This window comes from Euphorbia lathyris, chromosome 9, assembly GCF_963576675.1.
Source record: "Euphorbia lathyris chromosome 9, ddEupLath1.1, whole genome shotgun sequence".
NCBI lineage: Eukaryota > Viridiplantae > Streptophyta > Magnoliopsida > Malpighiales > Euphorbiaceae > Euphorbia > Euphorbia lathyris.
In genome coordinates this window covers 78,931,415-78,955,029 of record NC_088918.1, presented here as the reverse complement: position 1 = coordinate 78,955,029, position 23,615 = coordinate 78,931,415, and the positions used below count along the sequence as shown (strand labels likewise).

Genomic DNA, 23,615 nt, shown 5'->3' with positions numbered 1-23,615 from the left:
AAGGTTGGTTTAGGTTTAAGAAGGTCTACCACACTTTTGATATGAGTTTCCTCCATCTTAGCTTGCTTAATTGCAGCATATAAATCAGTAGGATGGCTTTTTCTAACTCCATATCTTAGCTCTGGTTTAAGGCCAGGGATAAAAGAAGAGAGGTAAAATGATTCTGAGTTTTCAGGGTGTACCTTCTCCGTTTTTAATTTGACTCCTTCAAATTGATCTTGGTATTCCACCACAGATCCAGTTTGTTTGAGTTGTGAAAGTTGCTCCACCACATCTGAAACTTCAGTATCCTGGAATCGCCTCTCTACTTCTTCCACAAATTCTGACCAGGAAACGTTTGAATGGGTTGGTAGCCAATTTCGGAACCATTTCTCAGTCTTCCCTGCAGGAACAACCCTACTAGTTGTATCTTTCTGGCCTCCTCCACTTCAAACAACTGGAAATACTTGCTGCACTTGTTGATCCAAACATCTACATCTATTCCATCGAAATGGGGTAGATCACATTTGGGTAGAAGTTTGTTATAAGGAGTTGTTCTCGTTTGAACTTCTTCTATGGAGGATGGTTTAGGAGAATGCCCCAACAGGCCTTTCTGGGAGTCACTAAGAATGGTGAGAGTATTGTTTGTTGAAGAAGGATTTGAAAGGCTGGATGAATAACTGGGTTTCAGGATAGCTTGAGATAAGACCAGGATGGATTTCTCCAAGGACTGATGAGAACTTAACTGTTCTTTTCGGATATTATTATACTCTTGAAGAAGAACTTATATCCGCTGAAGTTGAGCATCTTGTTGATCCTGCATCTTCTCCAGTTTTTTGCCTGAGATTCAGCCTTCTCATAAAACTGGGCAGTGAGGTTCTTAATCTGCTGTTCTAAAGCTTCCATCGTAGCCATGGTGGCTCTGATGTCTGCTCGTGTGTTTCTGGTAAGGGTTTGACCATACCAAAATGGAATGGCCGGAGGAAAGATCTCTGGTACCAATGTCAGGTATGAGCCTGGCAGAATAGAATTTTAGGAAGGATTAGGGTTTAGGAATAGAGAAGAGTCAGAAAAGAGAGGAATGAGTAAGAGAGAGAGAGAGAATAATCATTGATTTCATAATAATGAGTACCATGATGAGATAGGCCTCCCATGAGGTGGCAAAACAGTTACACAAAAGGACAAACAGCTAGTACTATTGCTAGTACAAGATTCTAACAACCTTGACAGCACAATTAGGGAAAATAACCAAATAACAGCTAATACAATAACAGAATCAAAGCTAATACAATCATATCAATAATTAACCTTAATGCCCTCTACGTTTATACGTAACAGTGACCTGGACAAGTTTGACCTTAGGAAGCACCACACCGCTTCTAGGAGGTTAACATACAAGTGACAAACACTCTGAAACCCCTGGGACATGCACCTGACCCTTCAAAATAAGTGTTCCCTCTTTTTTTTTTTTTTAATATGGGGACACTTCTGGAACACGGCTTCTGAGTCAATCAAGTAGAATATAGAGGTTTTTTGTAATAATTATACAAAAAAGAGGGATTGATATATAAACGAATATAATAAAACCCTAATAAGAAAAAGAAATCAAATTTTTAAAAATGTCGTTTGCCACACTCACACGTGTACGAGTACCCATGTCGGTGCTTCTTAGTTTGACCACAGAATTGACTTTTTTTCCATGTCACCATAAATTATGTTCAAAACCCCATTTTACCATTATCATTTCATTGATTTTTGGGTAAATAATTTATTAGTCCCCTACTTTTTACCTAACACACTGTTTAGTCCTATTTTGAAAAACACATTATAAGGTCTCTATTTTTTGTCACAGTTAACCCTTTGGTCCTTCTGTTTATTTTTTTAGACTTTTAATCGTTATATTTGGCATAAACAGATAGACGGGAAATAACAAAGTAACATGGTCATTTTGTATTGAACTATAGTTGTCTTGAAAGCTAAAATAAGTTCGGTCAAAAATCTAAAAAAATAGACAAAAATGACCAAAGGGTTAATATTGACAAAAGTTAAGGACCTTATAATGTGTTTTTCAAAATAGGGGGACTAAACAGTGTGTTACGTAAAAAGGTGGGGACTAATAAATTATTTACCTTTGATTTTTTAACAATATTTGTTGATTTGGACTTTAATGCTACAACAAGATAAAGTTCAAGGACTTTTATATCAAGAAATAGAGTTTAAAGGCCATAATGTTAATAGCGTTATAGTTCAGGGGCCATGAATGTAACTTACCCTTTATTCAACTATTAAATTGTTCAATGATTTTTCTATTTTTGCTTGTTTGTGTGTGAAAATGATAATATTTGGATTCTTGGTTGTTGAAGATTCCTCAAGATTCTGACCTAATCTTATTCCTCAAGTTAGTTGGGTGGGAAATTACATCTAAGCAACAATATTAAAGGGTAAATTACATTCATGGCCCTTGAAATATAACGATAGCGCTATTAATTTTATGGTTCCTAAACTCCATTTCTTGACATAAAAATAGTTGAACTTGCATTATTGTAAAATCAAAGTTCAAATTAATAAAAATCTGTTAAAGTGTTAACGAAATAATAGAAAAAGGTAAGTATTTGACCACTATGTTGCACGAAAACTCTTCGTCACTAGCATTTCCATGTTTCGTGTCTATTCCCATTTCCATTACCTTTTCCTAGTTATATTTTTATAGAAACAACGTTTCCCGGTGTTTGTTTCCGTGCAACATAGTTTGACCATAATCTTTGGTAACATGGATAAAAGAAGAGTATATGATGTAGTCAGGTCATTGTTTCATTAATTTTTTCTTTTATGTATTTTCATTGATTTGGACTTTAATGTTACAGTAATGTAGTTCTAAGGAATTTTATGTCAAGAAATGAAACTTAGGGGCCATAATGTTAGTAGTGCTATAGATCAGGGGCCATGGATGTATTTTACCATAATATTCAGACTCATATTCTAAGGTCTCTTCTGTTTCACCACAAAACCAATACATGGATATTTTCACTTTTTTTTTCTTATGAATTTTATGTAAAACATACATAAGAGAAACGCAAAAAATAAATATGAGGCGAAAAAATTGATACGTCTTATCATACCGTAGTAGAATTTGTCAAGAAAGAAATGTACATAGGGTAAATTTCATGCTCTCTCGATTTTATACCATGCTCTCATAGTTCCAAATAGGCATCCTACTTGGAACTAACAACCAATAGGAATACACCATTTTGTGGGTCCCGCTTGAAGATAAATGGGCCCCACACTTTGATTTTAAAATGTGTTGCGGAACCCACACAAAATGGCGTGTTCCCATTGGTTGTTAATTCCAAGTAGGTTTCTCCGAACATTGACATCCATATCAACCAATTCCTACTTCAAATGGGTAGCCTTACCATATTGTTTTCGCGAAAAGAAAAATAAAGCCTCAAAAAAGAAAAAAGAAATAAAATCATGAGCCAGCCTCTCCTACCATATATCGTTTCGGGGAAAAGAAAAGACGATATTTTATGATAAACTATGTGTAATCTGCTTAAATTGTTTTACCTTCTCAAAGTCGGGGGAATGATAATTCTTTTCGACCTCCCATGCAAGTTGTGACATACCATTGAAAGAGGACCTAGCACCCTTTATATCTGTCACTTCTCTTGGGAAAGGAATTCGGACATCGAAAATGCCTTTTTGAGGACACCAGAGGCGCAGGTCGAAACCTAAACGATCAATCCATATCATCTTCGCCTCCGAAACCTGCCAACCAAACTATATTCCGTTATGACCATAATGACAAAATGAAGAGAAAATAGAGGATATGAACAAGTTCTGTTAAACAGAAAAAGATCCTATAGCATTAGATGCTATGGGATTTTCAGCATGTCATTCATCTCTGCAAAGCATGTACCAATTTTTTTGTCGAAACATTGTTCTACTCTATTAGAATCGCATCAACGAGCAATTATTTGCATATTTACTCCTCTATCACTTGAAAAATACAACTTGGTACCTTTCTGGTAGATGTCACGGCACGGATACTTCTCTTTAGTAGCGTTTCCGCGTTTCATATCCGTGTCAGTGTTCGTTTCATATCTTGGTTTGAAAGCTATTTTATGAAGGTTATGTTTTAGAAATAACATTTCGGTGTCCGTGCAACATAGCTCAAAATTATGTATCATGTTCAGAATTCTTACGTAATCTGTGGCTGGCTGCTAATATGGAAGGATATTTTTGCAACAAAAAGCTTCCTATAACGCAGAAAAAACCTTATAAGTCGTAACGGTTTTTCCTAGTGTTTTTGACAAGCTTGAGGGCCCTGAATCAAGAATGTTCTCAAAATTTAACAAGTCCTTATATTAGAAATTCAGAAAGAAGTTTTAGGTAGCTGAAATAACAAGCAGTCTCTTTCACACAAGAAAAGCAGCAACACCATTTACAGAGACAACCTCACTGACACGACAAGAAAATCATTTTTCTAGCATTTATATTATATATAACCATATGATTTTAACATGAAACACGAAATTGCCACCTATCTAACCATTCACTAGCCATATATAGCATAGAAGAGTAGCCAATTCGAACAAAATGATAAATAACAGCCACTGGTAAGGAAAAGATCAACGAAAAACCAACTGCAAGCAGATGTTAATGTACTACTATATAAGATGCAATATCTCACAGCTATGGAGCAATTCCGATACACAAACCCTGACGAATAATTTGTACAGAGAATGTAAAAACTTACAGCAAGGATATGAAAATCTGGGCTAATGGCTAACCTGGAAATCCAAATCAACATATATGTTGGAAAAGCGGAAAATGTCTTCAATGTTCTTGGCATTTATCTCATTAACGAGTGCTTCTGCAGAATCTCTGAGCGGATCTGGAGTTGCATTTTTGTAATCTGATGAAGTGACCCAAACACCATCCTAAAACAATTCCAGCCAAGAAATTCACTCATAGAAAGAAACACGAGTCAAATACTTACCTAACGAAGGATAGGATTACAAAATTCTTATTCAGGGAAGGAACATTGAAATCCATAACAAAAAAAGTTAAGAAATCCAAAATCTCAACATACCTCCATGAAGTCTTCCATATGAAGTACTCGCTCCACGGCAATAACATACATTAAGTCCTCATCTACTTCTTCTCCGAATCGCTTCTTCCACATTGTTTGATGCCACTGAAAATAATAACATGTACAGATAAGATTATTGAGCAAAAATTAGAACACATTCAGTTGCATTAATTACACATTGCACAGGTCCAAGAAACATAAAATCTACTAGACTAATACGGGTAGGAAAATTGACGCAGCAGAATCAAAAGAGTTCGTTACGAATAGTTGAATCGCCACGATTGTCTATCAATAACCTTCAAGTGCAGAGAACTTTGGAAAATAGAAAATTGTTCTACTAAGAATATCCAAAGTTGCTCCTTACGACCAAAACAATGTCTTAAATGGTAAAACACTAGAACAGAATCCTAAACGGAAAAGGAAAGGTTAAAAAGGAAAATAATGCCAAAATAGTAGATCGCGTATTTGAAGGCCTAAACGATGGAATTTGACCAAAAAAGCATGATAACTTTGATCCTTGGCCTGATTCCAATTAAAATAGGGTCCGAAAATGCCAAATACAAAACCTTATATATCACATCTCATCATAGAATTATCGTAGAAGTAAGAAGGGGGGAAAGAGTATTTTCTTGACAGAAGTAGAAACTGAATAGGATTATGAAAGTTAAATTCATCAATGATAAAAAAGCGATTATCTCGGCAATCAAGCGAAACACGAACACCAATTTGCTTGACTTGCACAAAGCACAATGACGTTTCAAAATATCATGACTAGAGGTTGAGTAAACAAGGAATCGACATTTGAGTTCCACGGATGCAGTAATTTTGAAAACCTTGTCATCACAAGTTTGTCCCCGAAACAAACCAGCCTATGTTATTAGTATTAGGGCTGTCAATATCTGATACAACAACACAATTTACAGAGACAATCAGACAACCCATTTGACACGACTCGTCTACACGATTATCAGTTTTGTATCATTTAGATCACACAACAGGATACACGATTATGACACCAAAACCTGTTTTGACACTCCAAAACAGCAGAAAGCACTCAAAGCAAGACTACTTTATCATAGATAGAACATTAATTATCGGTTTATCACAATATTGGGCAAATTTAAAAGCAGTCTATTTAAGAAACTAATGGCTCTGTTGCCGGAAAGGAAAACTGACACGGTAACGGACACCGGGAAACGTTATTTTTAAAATATTATAGCTAGGAAACGGTAATGGGAACGGAAAAGAAATGGAAACGGATACGAAGAGCGGAAACATTAATGAAGAAGAGTTTCCGTGCAACATAGAATGACAATTTGACAACAACCAACTGATGGCTATGATGCATGGAAACGGACAGCTATTTCTAAAATATTATAGCTAGGAAACGGAAAAGAAATTGAAACGGAAACGGATACGAAGAGCGGAAACACTAATGAAGAAGAGTTTTCCGTGCAACATAGAATACCAATTTGACAATAATCAACTGATATGATACTATCATAAAGGAAATACACGTGGACCAATAAGTTCACTTCACCCAAAATCATAATCGTTGGACACATGGCCCAATCAAATGAGAACCTCAAAAGGCAAACACATCCTGCCTCCTATTCCCCGCCGGAATAATTGGAAGCAGCAAGTACCTTCAAAATATAACCGTAATTGATACATCCACTAAGGCATTACCACGTGGAAACCTACTAATATCTAGGGTACCCCAAATCTACTATAAATACCATGTACAACACCAAAAACTTATTAATTCACTCACTCAGCTCCTCTAAGCTCATTTCTCACTCAGTATTATTCTTCACTGACTTAAACATCGGAGTAGGGGTCGCCGGTCCATGGCCCCTCTTCTGTCTTATTTCAGGCAATTAGTACCATCAGCAAGCTCAGTTTGGAAATCCAGACATCACCAACCACCAAACTAATTTCAAACTTTGCTAGCATTTGCATTCAATTGATACACAATAAACTTAAAATTACTTTTTGATATCATGCAAAATGACACCATAAGAATGACGTCCGCACCACCCCTTTAGGCTTAAAGATCGCGTGCAATGGAGCATGCCTAAGCGTGTTGATCACATGCAACAGAGCATGCCTAAGGGCGTCTCTAAAGGCTTCGCCTTCCTTCAGACAAAGGAACCCTCAAGAATCCTACATGATAAACGATTCCTCCCAGGATGTAGATTCCTTACGGGACACGAATATCCTCGTCACATAAAGATTCCTAATGAAGTGAAAGACTTAACCTATAGGCACAAGATACGGTAAGTTAACTATTATCTCACCGCTAGTCTATACTCTTCTTCAATCCTTCCTAAATTATAACTGACTTAAGCATCGGCAGTTAGACTAGCACTCCCTCTTATCTAGGCTCAGAGTTTGCTCAGGAAGCGGTCCGGACCCTGGCCCCTCTGACCTCAGGCTCTGTTTTAAAGGTTAATACAAGACATGTAGACAAGTTAAGATACACTGTTATCACTTATTATTCAACAATCATTAGTTCATTATCTGCCAATAGAAAGCGGAGATAATCATTACACAGTACCTTCAAAACCTTCTTGTCCTCAAGCTTGTGTAAAGAGCCTTGAATTGTGCATTGAGGTGTCCGCATTCCACATTGCTCCAACTGATTCATCCCAAACCCCAAAAACCCCCAAATTGAAAGATCACAAAATTACAGGAAATTAAAGCTTTTCACAGAAATGAAATTCTTCTCTAATACCTGAACATGAAGGCTAGACTTGTTTCCAAGAGAGAAACGACTATGGCAATTACTCAAGCAAAGAAATGGAGTCCCATCATTGTCGACGGCGAAGCGAACACCGATACCTAGAGGTAAATTATCGGGGGTTAAAGTAGAGAGAGTGGCAAGGGAAGACAGTTCCACGATGGTTCTAGAAACTTCGGCAGGAAGAGGCTTGTAGATAGGGGAAGATGTATGGGTAGGTTGTGAAACAGTGGAAAGAGAACATTTTAAGGAGAAATTGGGGGATGAGTTAGGTTTGTATGGAGGTGGAAAATGGAATTTGGTTGTGGATTTGGGTTTGGGGAGAAAGAATTGGCAAAGAGGGAAGTTTGGGGTGAGAGATTGAGTTTGAATATGCATTGATTGAGAGAGAGGAAGATGATGATGTTGATTTTGGAGTGAAATTTGAAGATGGAAGCTCTGGTTTAGTCAATGCTTGAATTTTTTACAGACGAGTTGAAGATAGGATGCTGACATTCTGTTCTGTTCAGGTTGCCTCCGCATCATCAATTACACTGTTGTAAAACAGCCTCTATATTAAATCACACTCCTTATAAAACCACTTCCAATGGTTAGATACTTTTACCACACGTCGTAACATTTTAATTTTTTATTTTAATTCAAATAATTATATTTATTAATAATATTTAATATATATTAAATAATCATTAACAATTAAATAAAAAATGAATTTTACTACATTATTAAAATAAAAATAAATTTTAATTATTTGATTAATTTATTTAATTAGAAAAATCATCTAGGACATTTCAGTGATTAATTTATTTAATTAGAGATTCAAAATAAAAAAATTATTTAATTAAAAAAATCACATACCAGACATTTAAATAAACATTTATAATATGACTAATGAGCCCAACAATTAAATGTGTTGAATAAAATCACAATTCAGAATAACAAATAATATTTTAATGTGAGAAAAAAATCCAACGTAATGAGTAATGAGTAATAAATAATAGAAATAGATAATAGAAATATAATTTTTTATATGTCATTGGGCCCACTAATTCAGAGCTTTCAAATATTGGACACACTCCAAATTTAATCACCCACCAAATTCAGATACACATATATTTCTATATTCTAATGGTTGGATACAAACTTTCTAACTATTTTTATTTGCAGGTCAGTCCTTTTAGAGAACCACTAAAGATGCTCTCATAATCATCAGATTCTTTAACCATGGCTACTGAACTTTAACTATTTTCACATTATAGCCACTAAACTTCATTTTTTCTCAGTACGGCCACTGAACTTTACATTTTTTTAACACCGGTAGCCACTTAACGTCTCAAAACGACTGTCGACGGTTAAAAATAAAAAATCCAAAGTGTTAATGATATTCTAAGGAACTTTAATTCTTGAAAATTTTCGTTTTGATGTCATTTGGGTGTTGTTTGGTTAAGAGAGAGAAAATGAATTTTTAGAGAGAGAACGATCCAAAAAATGTAATTTTCGAAAATAAAAAATTTGGTTTCATGTTAAATGTCGTTCTGAACAACTTTAATTCTTGAATATTTTCATTTTGAGGTCATTAACGGTCATTTTGAGAAGTTAGTTAAAATTGAGTAGTCACCGGTGTTAAAAAGTATAAAGTTCAGTGGCATACCGGGAAAAAATGAAGTTCGGTGACTATAATGTGAAAATGGATAAAGTTCAATGGCCATGGGTGTAATTTACCCTTTAGATAAAATAGAATTATTATAAAACAAATAGATACAAAAATAGGCTTAATACATTTTAACTGGATAATTTATTTAAAATAATATATTGACCACCTAAAATTCAAGGCGGCATAGATCACCTATCGTTCACGGTATCAAAATTGAGAATCTGTTCCGATTTTTTCCGTCTAAGACCTTGATCGTTTTTTTTATCCTCTCACACATTTTTGGCTGACTGAATTGCTTAAACCTCATTTAGGCACTTAAAATCAAAAATTTGTTCTGATTTTCTGCTTAGGCCCGTTTAGAGGCCGCTTGGAAGCCATCCAGGCAACAATCAAAATAAAAAATATTTTTTTATTATTTTGATTTTTTTATTTATAATTCACTTTTGAATATTGTCGTATGAATTTTGTTAAAATTTATTTATTATTTTCAGATATTTTTGTTTAATTAAGTTATCTACTTGTTTCCATGATATGATTGATTGATTTTTAGTTTTCGGTTAATTATATTTCTTATAGATATTACTTTTTACTTGTTTCAATTGCTTTAATGACATTGTTATTGAAATGTTTTTTACACGTTTTAAGAATATATGTTACAAATATGCATGTTTCTTATATTAATTAATTTTATATCATTATTTATATAAAAATACAAATTCGATTAATCTCTAGGGACTCCATTTGTCGACTAGCCTCTAACGTTTTCTACAACACTATCTCTCGGAATAACAAAATGTTTTTTAACAGGTTGAAGTGCGTGCGATCCAACAAATTTAGAGTTCAACAAATTATTATAAGCAAATTCAGACAATCGACAAATCACTTTCAGATAATTAATACATCACATTCGATCATTTAGTGTTGTTTTAATCTGGTGTGGGAAAAAGTATTGTGGAAAAAATTGCTGTGAGAAAAAACTAATAAAGGTTTTTTAAAAGAATGTTTAGTAAATAGTAAGTATATGATAAACGTTTTAACGGAATAGTAAAAGTTTTGAAGAGAAAAATAAGAAACATATGTAATAGTAATATGATATTCTAAAATTAAGTTGAAAGTTAAAGTTATTTTTTTTTTCTATTGGAAAATTTTAATATCAGTTTTCTTAATAACTTGTGTGGATTTTTACAATTTTTACGCAAAACAATTTTGTGTTTAACAAAATTTGAGAAAGTTTGAAAAGCTAATAAAATTGTTTTTAGAATATGAGAAAGTAATGTCAAACGGATATTCTAAATAAGTTTAAATGATAAATACCAAAATATAAAGAACAATCGACTTTCTGTACAAATACATATATGTGAAAAGTACAAAAATAATGTTCATGGTTCTCTCAATTTACAAATAGAAATATGTAATTTAAAAGTTTGCAAATAAAGGTTTGTGGTATATTTTATTTTCAAAACAAAGTATTTCAAATTATACTATTAAATCCTGATTACAAAAAAAAATTGTATCTTAAAAATATTCTTTCGTACCGACAAAACCATGTCGCTCCAAAACATAGCTCCATAAATCATAGAGCGAACATTTTACGTTTTTATTAATTTGACAGTTTATGAACTAAATGGATATTTAAGTTCATTTTATACAATTGCAATTCGATTTTGTGTCTATGTTTTGTCAATATGTAAATGTAATTAAAATAAAATAAAAATCATCTTGATTGTTATCAGAACTTAACAGTATAATTTCAAATACTTTGTATTGTAAAAAAATATACCACATACCCTTATTTATAAACTTTTAAATCACAAATCGTTGTTTGCAAATAGGGTAAACCACGAGTTTTTTTTTTCTATTAGGTTTCATTACATACATATTAAACCACAAAAACATTATCTTTACCTTTAACTCATAAATATTCAAATATTCTATATACATGTTTAGTTTTGAAAGCAAGTTTTTTTTTTCAATTGAAAAATTGTAGGGAAATTTATAGCAGAATTCAAGTTTTAAAAATTATTTATAAGTTTGTAAAACAAAATCTATTATTTATTATATATAAAGTGTGGAACAAAAGTTACATTTGTCAGAAAGATAGAGATTCAATTGTCCACGTGGCACCATAATAGAGAAGCAGCTGATATGTCATAATTATAGAATTATTATTAACTAGATTTTAGCCCGTGCATTGCACGGAATTTTTATATTTTCACTAATTTATATTCTTTTCACTATAATTTTTTTTAAAATTGTAATTTTATTATATATATATTTGTAATTTTATCAACTCAAATAATTTTATACTTTTTCAAAAAGAATATACTTATAAATTAAAAAGGTTAAATGAATTTATTTAAAAGTATAACTAACATAACGAAGTCAAATATATGAATGATTCGATCAATATTATTAAAAACTTGTTTGAAAGCTTGAAAACTTAGAAACTACATTCTAATTACAATTTTTTATTTTATTTTCCTCGTCGCAAATAAGGATATATTTTCAACCATTTTTTGCTTGTATATGTACTGAAAAGAAAGTAAAATGTTAAAATTAATTAATTACATGTTTTATTGAGATAGAGATAAAGATATAGGCTAAATAGTTGGAATAAGCATAAAAATATTATCATTGTATGTTTGGTATGTTTGGATACAGGAATTTTCACATGCACCTTAATGAGCAAGTGAATTTACTCATTCACCGTTAGATATAGGCTTATTAAATCTAAGCCTCGGGATGCTTTGAATTGACACCTTAGGATTCTAATAAGCCGAGATTTAACGGTGAATGAGCAAATTCTACATGATCATTAAAGTGCATGTGATCAGTACTATAGATAAGGATAAAATAATAAAATTTATTTTTTGAATCCAATTTAAACTACATAACGTTGCTTTTTCTATCATATTATAATCGTAGAAGTTTATCTCACATTTTTATACCACATTTTAAGATAAGATGGACTCATATACCTCTTTTATCTCCCTGCCATATCTCCATCATATTAAAATGGTAGAAGTTTATCTTATAAATAGCAATAGTTAACTAGTTGTCTAGAATTAAAATTATATTGAGTTTGAAACTCTTGAAATAAAAATCGGTTCTACCACTTTATTTCTTAACTATTCCCACATTTTGATTTAAATATATTCCCATTATCCTCTTGAACTCTGTTTATCCCCACCTCTTGAATTTTATTGCAAAATAAAATAAAATTAGAATAGTTATTCCGTTTGTTAAAATAATATCAAAAAAACAAACAATAAAATGGAACTCTGAAAAGAGAACAACCAATTTTTAATCAATTCACAAAGAAACAACTTTATAAGAAAATCAAAATTATATATCAATTAAGTGCATGCCAATTTGCAGTGGTCCTGAAATTTGGAGGCTTCTAAAAAATATGCCTCATATGAGTATAAGAAAATTGCATGGAATTATGCTACATACATTGGAAGCATGGGATTATGCTAAATACATTGCATGTATCCATGTAGAAACATTAGAAGTAAACCAGCTCCAAGACCAACTACAAATCATGGTATTCACACAGTTAAATTAAATAGCCAAGGCAATATCATAGAAGTACATACATTCACTTTGCACTGCGCACAAATACAATAGCAGTAGTTTGAAAGTTTTTTTTACGTTATTGAAAACAGAAGCTAAACAACCACACCAAACAAAGAAACAGGTCAAACTCAGGGACCAAATTCAATTAATTACTATATATCACTCTATCATGCATCTGTGTTAAACAAAAATTCATTATGTAGAGCCTATATGCAAAATCCTGTTGAAGGTCAACCTCTTATTATAAGCCAATTCATGATAATTGGCCGCATCTCATTCAAATTAATCCACCATCATCATATTACAAAAGCAAAATGATTTAATTTTGACTCACTGTCCTGACTATCAAATACCCAAAAGCTAGAATGGCCAATTGGATCAAAATGGAGATAAGATTCTCTTCATTGTTCACTCGAGTAATTGCATAAGCTGGAAGCTCAACCTGCAACTATTCTTTATCTTCACAATATTCAACCTCATAAAGCAGGATTCAAACAAAAAACAAATATATCTTACAGTTGCAAAGAATGCACCAAGTTTAACTTGTTCACACCATTCCAATCTTGAGGTTTTGTGGTTATCCTGTGAGTTTCTATTAAGAGAGTTTGATTGCTTCATAAATTGTTTATATAAGGAAACCTAAATCGGCAGAAGTAAAAGTGCACCTTGGAACGCTAGTTTCATATTGGAAGAAAAAAAAATCCCCTAAACAATATGGGAATACTTGTAAAAAGCATGATGAGAGAGGGAGTTGGAAATCATGGTTGTGAAGTGGAATGGCAAGGAATACACTATCCGATTCTGCGGCGACGACTCCATTGGCAAGTTGAAACACCGTAGTTGCAAACTCATTAGTTTTTCCTAAGAGGCAAAAGCTTTTCTATCCTAAAATTGGTAATAAGCTCGCCGAAGACTACGTTTTGCTATCCCAGATTGCCCTCAAATACTCTATCAAGATGACAGAGAGTAAAAGTGAAGCAAGGAATGTAGAGCAGTTGAGAGAAATGGGGGCGGAGAATTAGCAAGAGATAACTATAAAAAAAACTCAGCAATAAAGTGAGAAAACCACAGTAAAAAAACTAAATACTGGTGAGAGTTAGGTGCTGTTTGATAAAACTGAAAATTAAGTGCTGAAAAATTAAGTACTGAATTTTAAGTGTTAAACTGTCAAACTGTTTGATTTATGTTGAAAATTAAGTGCTGAATATTATTAATCTGTTTGATAACTCTAATACGAGAAAATATAAAACACTAAATTGGACAACTTTATCCTTTTATATATAGGGTAAAAGTTTTATTGGTCTCCTACTTTTTACCTAACACACTGTTTAGTCCTCATACTTTGAGAAACACATTATAATTAAGGTCCATATTGTTAACCCTTTGGTCATTCTATCTATTTTTTTAGACTTTTAACCGTTATATTTGGCATAAACTGACATACAAAAAATAACAGATTAATATGATCATTTTGTATTGTACTATGGTTGTCCTGAAAACTAAGATATGTTTGGTTAAAAATCTAAAAGAAAATAGACAAAATGACCAAAAAAATTAATATTAACAAAAATATATGGATTTTATAATGTGTTTTTTAAAATAAAATGGCTAAACAATATATTACGTAAAAAATTGGGACCAATAAATTATTTATCTTTTTTTTTGTTTTTTTTGGATCAATTATTTATCTTTTTGTATATATATAATTTAATCGTTTGATATTTATTCAATCATTCTATAAAAAAGAAAGAAAAAAAATGGATACTAACAATATTATAAAGACTCAGGTGACTCACTTATTCTTTGCAGATGATGTCCTTATCTTTCTTGAGGGTAATGAGGAGCAGTTGAGAGTCATTATGGATATTCTGGATTGTTTTTGTTCGGCCTCTGGGCAGAAGCTTAATATCCAGAAATCTAGGATGATGTGCTCTAAGAATATGAATCAGAGAGTCTGTAAGAGATTAAGTGATCTCTCAGGTATTCCTCTTACTGATTCTCTTGGGAAGTATCTGGGCGTTCCCCTCCATAGTGAGCGTGTGTCTAAAGGCTCCTTCAAAGAGACTTTGGATAAAGCTAATTCGAAGTGTGCCACTTGGAAAGCCAAGACTCTGTCTCTCGCTGGCCGCCTCACGTTAATTCAATATGTTAATTGTGCTGCTCCCAATCACATCATGCAGGCTTGTAAGCTTCCGGATCCTGTGCTTAATGATCTTGACAAGATTAACCGTAGGTTCCTGTGGGGGGAAGCTGCGGAGGGCAGGAAGATCCATCTTGTGCCTTGGAGTGAGGTTTGCCAGCCTAAAGATTCTGGGGGTCTGGGTATTAGGAAAGCAAAGGACAATAATAAAGTTTTATTAATGAAACTCCTTTGGCGTATGTGGCAAAACCCCTCCTCTCTTTGGGTTCGCCTCCTTTGTGGTAAGTATCGGAAAGACAAAATCTTCGGGGGCCCGAAAGAGAGAGTTGCTAATTGTTCCTTCCTCTGGAAAGGACTTAGTGCTGTGTTTGATGAGTTCTGCTTGGGAGTTGGCCTGGAGGTGAGGAATGGTAAGTCCATTAGTTTCTGGTTTGATAACTGGATTGGGGATAAACCGTTAATTGAGGTGTGTTCTTCCCCCCCGCCTAGTGATATACGCAACTGGAGGATTGCCGATGTGGTTGACTCGGAAGGGGACTGGATCTGGTCAAAGTTTGATACTTTCTTTAGCCTTGAGACTCTCCTTAGAATGCGGGGAGTGAAGGTGAGTAATCAAGAGGAAGACTTGGATAGGCACTGTTGGGCGCTGACTAACAATGGAGTTTATTCTTGCAAATCGGCCTTTGAAGCTTTCTCTCTCTTTAGATCTGATCCTCCCTCGGATGTGTGGAAGTCGATTTGGACCCTTAAAGTTCCTTTCCGTATTAGGAGTTTCCTGTGGCTGGGCGTTAAGGACAGGCTTCTTACTAATTCGGATAGGCACAGAAGGCACTTGGCTGATTCTGGAGCTTGCAGTAGATGCAGAGGCCATATTGAGACTTTGTGCCATGCTCTTAAAGATTGCTCTAATAGTAAAGAGGTTTGGAGGAAAATTCTCCCACACCATATTTTCTCTTCCTTCATGGCACATTCTGAGGTCGACTGGTTCTCTGATGGTGTTAGAGGAAAGTTGCTTCCATACATGGAGCATGGTGACATTTTCTTTGCTATTATCTGTCACCAAGTTTGGAAATGGAGAAACGAGGAGATTTTTGGAGATAAAACTGTTTTTATGACAAACTTAGCTGATTTCTTCTCGAAAAAACTTTTCTCTATTATCGATAGTTTCAAAGGAGAGTCCCTTGCCAGAGCCTCTCAGTGTTGTGATGTCCATCTCGTGGGATGGAGCAGGTCAAGAGAGGGGGTTGTGAAGCTGAATACTGATGGTTCCTGCCTCAGTAACGGTAAGATTGTGGCTGGAGGTGTGCTTAGAGATGTAGGGGGCGTCTGGCTTTCTGGGTTCTCCCAGAATTTAGGGTTGGGTTCTTCCTTTTCTGCGGAGCTCTGGGCTATTCTTACTGGAATCAATCTTGCTAAAAGGCTGGGTGTTAAGAGGCTCTCTGTGGAGTCTGATAATTTGGAAGCAATCAAAATGATTTCTGAGAATCATTCTATGGGTCTTAACAGTCGCAACCTCATCAAAGCTATTATAAGGCTTTGCTCCTCCTTTGAGTTCGTAGAGTTCAGACACATTTTTAGAGAGCAGAATCGTGTTGCTGATCTCTTGGCGGCGGCGGGCCATGAAGGGACGTTAGGCGTTACTACCCTTCCTGTTTCCCCTAGTTTCATCTCTCATCTTCTCTTAGAAGATAGGATTGGGGTTAGCTTCCCTAGGCTAATTCCTGGGTAGTTTGTTGTTATTTGTTTTTCTTTTCCTTTTCTACCAAAAAAAAAATAAAATAAAGACTCAAATGAAATGAATCAATAAAAATTGTAAAAAAAAAACTATCAGAAAGAGGAAGAGTGGAATACGATTTGATTGTAGGGTATAATGGTAAATTTGGTTCAAAAACAATTAAAGGCTTACAACGTACCGTGTTAAGAAAAAATTTAAGTCAAAATTTTTTACTTACCTTTTTAAGTGAATTTTAACTTAATTTAGTAATTTAAGTGATTTATAAAAAGTGATTATCAAACACACTTATTTAATTTATGTGTTGAATATATTAATTTAAGTGCTTTTTTCATTTATCAAACAAGGCCTTAGATTATAACTAAAACACTTTTGGTTGGTTGGTTGTTTATTTTATATTGTTAAAAAAACATCCGGTTGATTTTTAATCAAAATTGTAATACTCTTTAAACTATAAAATGACACATCATCCCGAACTCTTTATATTGTGCCACATCATTTAACTTGTGCTCCATAATTTTGACAAGTGTACTTTAGCTTCCACGTTTTATATATATAATAGATTTCTAATTTTCTAAACTCTTCTAAATTAATATTATTGATTATCCATAAATTCAATTTCAACGTGAATCTAGTTTTTTGATTTAATATGATTTAATGGGTTTATGGATAATTACAATGTTTAAATTGGATTGGATTTATAGATTAAAATATGATTTAATGTTCTTAAAAAATGATTTAATGTGATAAATATTCTAACCGTAACATATATCAAACAATTTTCAATAATCCATGAATCCATAAAATATGATTTAATATGTGATAAATCCAAGTCAATTTAATGTGATAAATATTCTAACATATATCAAACAATTTTGAGTAATTCATAAATCTATAAAATATGATTAAATATGTGATGAAAAATCCAAGCCAATTTTAATGTAAATTTATAGTGGTAATATCCATAAAATATGATGTGATAAAAATATTACAAATTGTATTCTATACAACAACAACAACAACAACAAAGCCTTAGTCCCGAAATGATTCGGGGTCGGCTAACATGAACCATCATATAAAACCGTGAAAGTCAAGTCGTGTCAGCGACACAGATTCGCTCCCTCCAATCCGTCCTATCCACTACCATATTTTCCTCAATTCCCAGTAAACTCATATCACTCTCGATCACCCTCCTCCAAGTTTGCTTAGGTCTTCCCCTACCCCTCACCACTACATCCCTTTGCCACTCTTCGGTTCTCCTAACCGGCGCATCAAGCGCTCTACGTCTCACATGGCCAAACCACCTTAGTCGGTTTTCTCTCATTTTATTCTCAATAGATGTGACCCCTACTTTTGTCCTAATTATTTCATTACGCACCCGGTCCTTTCTCGTATGACCACACATCCATCTCAACATACGCATCTCCGCCACCGACATCTTATGGATGTGGCAGTGTTTCACTGCCCAACACTCCGTACCATATAACAATGCTGGTCTAATTGCCGTCCGGTAGAATTTTCCCTTCAATCTATTAGGCGTGCCGGGATCACAAAGGAAACCCGTAGCACTCTTCCACTTCGACCAACCAGCTTTAATCCTATGAGCAACATCTCCATCTACTTCTCCATCCGTTTGGATAATAGATCCTAAATACCGGAAGCAATCCGAGGCCTGAACAACTCTCCCATCTAGGGTGATTGTCCCTGCCTCCCTACTCCTACGGCCGCTAAACTTACACTCCAAATATTCTGTCTTACTTCGACTCAACTTAAAGCCTCTAGATTCTAGAGTTTGTCTCCATAGTTCCAACTTCCTCTCCACTCCTTTCGTCTCATCAACCAACACGATATCATCTGCAAACAGCATGCACCATGGTATACCATCTTGAAGTGAACTTGTTAGTTCATCCATAACGATGGCAAAAAGAAATGGGCTTAGTGCGGAACCTTGATGCACTCCAATCGTAATAGGAACCTTGTATTCTATATATAATATAAAACATGTCAACTCCTAATTTTTTGTTGTTGATTAAAAATATTTCATTCCATCATCATTTTAAATTTATTAACTGAAATTATATATACATCTCAAATGATAAGGAATCACAATTTGGCAGTCCTTGCTTAAGTATTATATTGAAATTTATATAGAATTGCTATTGTAACAAAAAAAAATTATTATTGTTCCGTGTACAAAAAAAATACTAAAAATTACTTATTTTCTAAATTAACTTATTTTTCAATTACTAAGAAATTCAAAGCGATAAACATTGAAGATGTGTTCTTTTCACTAGGTGCTTATCCTGAAAATTTTGGAGGTAAGCATGAAATTCTTAAACCAAAACGATTGAGCAGAAATAGGCATGGCGTAGGTGAGCAGACAGCTAAAACCTTAAACCCCACTCACAAGGATACGCCTATAAATATTAACTTTGACACCTTTGTTCTCCCTCAAGAAAGGAAAAAGAAATCTTCTAATGGAGATTAACTGTTTTGATTATGAGACCGGTTCTAATTGTCTATTCACAAATGATAATCTCTTTCATTTAGTTTATTCTTTTTAACTTTCTCAGCACTAAAAGAAATTTTGGGGAATGATTCAGTTAAATTACAACGGTGTGGTTTAACCTGTAATTATCGGAGAAGGAGCAGCTGTTCTAATTTGTTGGGCTATGTTGGATGGGTGGGATTTTATGTTCAACTGTTAATGACTTTTGACTTTTAATATTCTTTTTGTTTATACGCCATGCAAAAGCCACGTTTTACAAGGATACAATAGATCAATTGCAGGGAGGAGAGACAATTGAAGCTACTGAGGTTAGTCTTTTTTACCTTTATCTGTTTCTTATTTGGTCAAGTCCTTTTGTTGGACTTCTTTCAAACCTGAGGTATATGTAAAAATATGACAAAAGGTAGAATAATTTTTTCATACTATTTTTAGTATATTTTTACATATAATTATCTAACTAGGTGAAAGTGGAGTGAATTTTAATGATTTTTATAACACAACATTAGTTTCAATGATCCATTATAATAACGACACTCTTAAAAATCAAATATGTCTTTTGTGCTCTACTATTTCTTCATGTGAGATTGGTGATGTATTCATTCTTTTACACTATTATTTGATGATAGATTGTTTGTAGTTACTTAAATTAGCACTTAAGTGTAGTTAATGAATGGTTGGAAACCATCTATGATTCCTATATTTTAAATGAAGCTCATGATGATGTCTCAGGATTTTTGCTTTTCTTCACAGTATATTTATGGTCTAATTCCTTATCTATCTACATAAACTACTGGTATCATTAGCTAATTTCTTCAATTTAGTTATATACTTTTGAATCTTTCATTTTGTAGAGCAGCATTTACAACATTTTGTGCCACTGATATTTATTCTGATACTGCATTACCATTAGAGAATGAAGATCAAGGGGCACTAAATCCAACCTTTATGATAAAGATGATAAAGATTCTCCATTTTCGGTTCACCTAAATATTGTTCCAGATGCAGTGTGTCCTATTGCGAAAGCTTTTACTAGAGCAATAGAAGAAATTGAAAAGCATTTTGGATGTAGGTCCTCCCAACTTTTCTCTTTACACGAAAACAGAAAACAAATGATATGATGAAAGAAAGAAACAATGTACAGAGAAGCTAAAAGGATGTATTTTAGCTGATGTGGTTCGATTTGTATGTATGTAATAAAATACTACAAGTAATAGAATGTGATCATTTCCTTAAAAAAAAATTAATTTTTGCATTTTGTTGTATCTCTCTTGATAATTTGCCTCCTAATTTCAAATTCTTAATTTGAAGTACATATCATTTTCAATTTTATTGTTTATCTTAGATTTTTAAATTTGAATATCTAAACATAATTAAATGTATTTGAATCTCACTTGGATTCTATAGCATCCTATAGTATGTAATTTGAATTTTAATATCAAATAAATTGAATTCTTTATCCTAGACACTTTATCCGATATTGAATTTCAAAAATTCAAAATAAAATATTAAATTATATAATAAAATGGTATATGTATTTTAAATTAACTATCAATTAATGTAGAAGTGGAATTCCTTTAGAATTTTAATTCGAATAGACTTTGAGGATATGTATGTAAATATTAAATAATTCAAAATATAATATCCAATTGAATTTTGTAGCATTTGGAATTTAAAATTCAATGTCATAATACTTTTAGGATAATGTCACATTTTAAATCATAGAATATTTGTTAATATTATAAATATCATCCTTAATTTTGTAGGTTTATTTTGATTAGTTGCGAACAATAAAATATGTTTTTTTCCATATGATTATATTAATGAAAAGAAATTAGCGAAAAAAAAGTGTAAAAATTTGAAGTATGAATTGTCTTATAATTATTTGTAATCATTGTTATTTGATAACTTGTAAATATTTTGGAGAAGAATTAATTTAGTCCCACGAATAAAATAATACAATTTTAGTTTCAATATTTGTTAAATGGAATAATTAAAGTCCTTATTAACATAAATTGATACATTATGAAATTAATTGTACCATTTGACAAATATTAGAATTGAAATCATGCCATTTTATATGTGGACACTAAATTGGTCCTTCTCTAATTTTTTTTAGTAATACTTTGGTATCTCATCTCTTTTAATAATATTGTGTAATTATTTATTAAATTCATTTATCTTATTTAATTTAATTTATATATAATAATATTTAAATATTGACAATTTTTTTGTAATTTTTTTTATATATCCCGTGCATAGCACAGGTACAAACCTAGTTATGTCAAGCCATCAGTTAACGAATTTTCATGGCCATTTCACCAACTAAATCACTTAGAAAATTTAACATTTGCGAGATAAAAATTCATATTTTACTAGTGCAAAGGACTTCAATGCAGTTGTTAATGGTGGCCCCTATATCATATCCAATCATGTTTTGGCTATTAGACCTTGGGTTCCAAATTTTAACCCTCATGATTGCTCGGTGAATAGAATCCTCACTTGGGTTAGATTCCCAGGATTGCCTATTGAATACTATAGCGAGAGATTCCTTAATAAAATTGGAGGCCTTGTTGGTAAAGTTCACCACGTTGACAAAACAACCATTGGGGCAGTGAGAGGCAAATTTGCCAGGGTTTGTATCGATATTGATCTTGCTAAACCTCTTCTGTCTAAATTCTGCATCCAGAATAAGGTCTTTCATATTGAGTATGAAGGTATCCATAATATATGCTATGAGTGTGGCATGTTTGGCCATACTTATGATGGTTGTCTGAAAAGAAGAAAGATGGTTGAGGAGGGGGTGGTGCCTAATATAGGTAATGCTGAGGAGAATCAAGGAGAATGGAAGAATTTTGGCCCATGGATGCTGGCCAAGAGGTCTATCAGAAGGAAACCTCCACGAGCTAATGCTGCTCGGATCCAACCTCCAAACACCAGTAAAGAGATGAATTCTCTACATATTGCTCCTGAGATCAAGGTTAAACCCCCTGACATCAAGAAAGGTGCTGGTGTTGAGTCCGCTTCTGGTTCAGGGTCAAGGTTCGGAGTCCTGTCTATTGAGGATGGACAAGATCCGAAGATTTCTAATGAGCGCTTGGAGTTAAGCATGTCTGGCTTGGAATATGTTGAGCCTGGTACCATCCTTGGTGACTCGATCAATCCTCTTTTCGATTCCAATACTGGTGCTAAGGGGAGCTCCCTGAACATTGGCTCATCAGGAAGAGTGATGACTAATGAGGTTAGTAATTCAAAAAATCTTGTTGATTTCCCTGTAGGAAAGACCATTGGAGTCAATAAGTTGAAAATGAAAAAACCTAAATCTAACCCTAAAAAGAGCTATAGTTCTTCGGACTCTTGGAATAAAAGGGGGCCTGCTGGCACCTCTTCTAGACTCTCAAGAGCCCCGAATAAGTACCTGGTATAGGGTTGGGGCCCGTGTTCAGTAGTCTTCTTTTTTGATGGACTTCTTTGTTTGGAATGTTAGAGGTGCGGGTAGCAAGGCTACCCGCATCCATGTTAAAGACCTAATTAAGCAATTTAATCCTTCTTGTTTTGCTCTTCTTGAAACCAAAGTTAGTGGTTCTAAAGCAGATGAGGTGGTTAGAAAGTTTAAAAATTGGAGTTGTGTCAGATCTGAAGCTACTGGTCGGGCAGGGGGGATTTGGCTTTTTTGGAAGCCAGATCAAGTTAATATTGATGTTATCAGTATAGACAATCAATTCATACATTGTAGGATCGGTTACCCTAGTAATAAACCCTTCTTTACTACCTTTGTTTATGCCGATCCGGTTTTGTCTAACCGAAAAAGGCTTTGGGAAATTCTCTATTCTATAAGTTCTAGCATGGTGAAGGCTTGGTTGGTGGCTGGGGACTTTAATGATATTGCCCTTATGAGTGACCAAAGAGGGGGAGGTAATCATTATGTGAACCGGTGCCTCAATCACAAGCAGAGTATGGATTTATGCAGGCTATCAGATCTGGGAGCCGCTGGTCACAAATTCACCTGGAAAAGAAATAGTGTGTTTGTTCGGTTGGATAAAGTTTACGTAAATGTTGCTGCGATTTATAGATTTCCCGAAATAAACGTGCTTAACCTTTATTTCCGCCACTCTGACCACTGTCCTATCCTTGTTAAGCTTATAAAATGTAATCGGCTTAAAGGGAATAGACCTTTTAGGTACCTTATTGCT

General features: G+C 33.7%; 1 protein-coding gene across 1 annotated transcript; it reads right to left on the bottom strand.

The window, feature by feature from the left end:
• Positions 1-3,066: 3,066 nt before the first annotated feature.
• Positions 3,067-8,347, bottom strand: LOC136207138 (glutamyl-tRNA reductase-binding protein, chloroplastic). Its single transcript, XM_065998422.1, has 5 exons — positions 7,809-8,347; positions 7,632-7,712; positions 5,072-5,176; positions 4,770-4,919; positions 3,067-3,744 (listed from the first exon to the last, which is right to left on the bottom strand). Exons 1-5 carry the CDS (start codon positions 8,190-8,192, stop codon positions 3,505-3,507), a joined length of 960 nt encoding a protein of 319 aa, XP_065854494.1. The 5' UTR covers positions 8,193-8,347; the 3' UTR covers positions 3,067-3,504.
• Positions 8,348-23,615: the final 15,268 nt, after the last annotated feature.

What these genes read in the sequence shown, in the direction of transcription:
- LOC136207138 (XM_065998422.1), bottom strand. Translation starts at nt 8,192, where the DNA reads ATGCATATTCAAACTCAATCTCTCACCCCAAACTTCCCTCTTTGCCAA. An exon ending in AGGACAAGAAGGTTTTGAAG is followed by an intron (nt 5,177 to 7,631) that starts GTACTGTGTAAT and finishes TATTATTTTCAG; the next exon opens with TGGCATCAAACAATGTGGAA. An exon ending in ATATGGAAGACTTCATGGAG is followed by an intron (nt 4,920 to 5,071) that starts GTATGTTGAGAT and finishes GAATTGTTTTAG; the next exon opens with GATGGTGTTTGGGTCACTTC.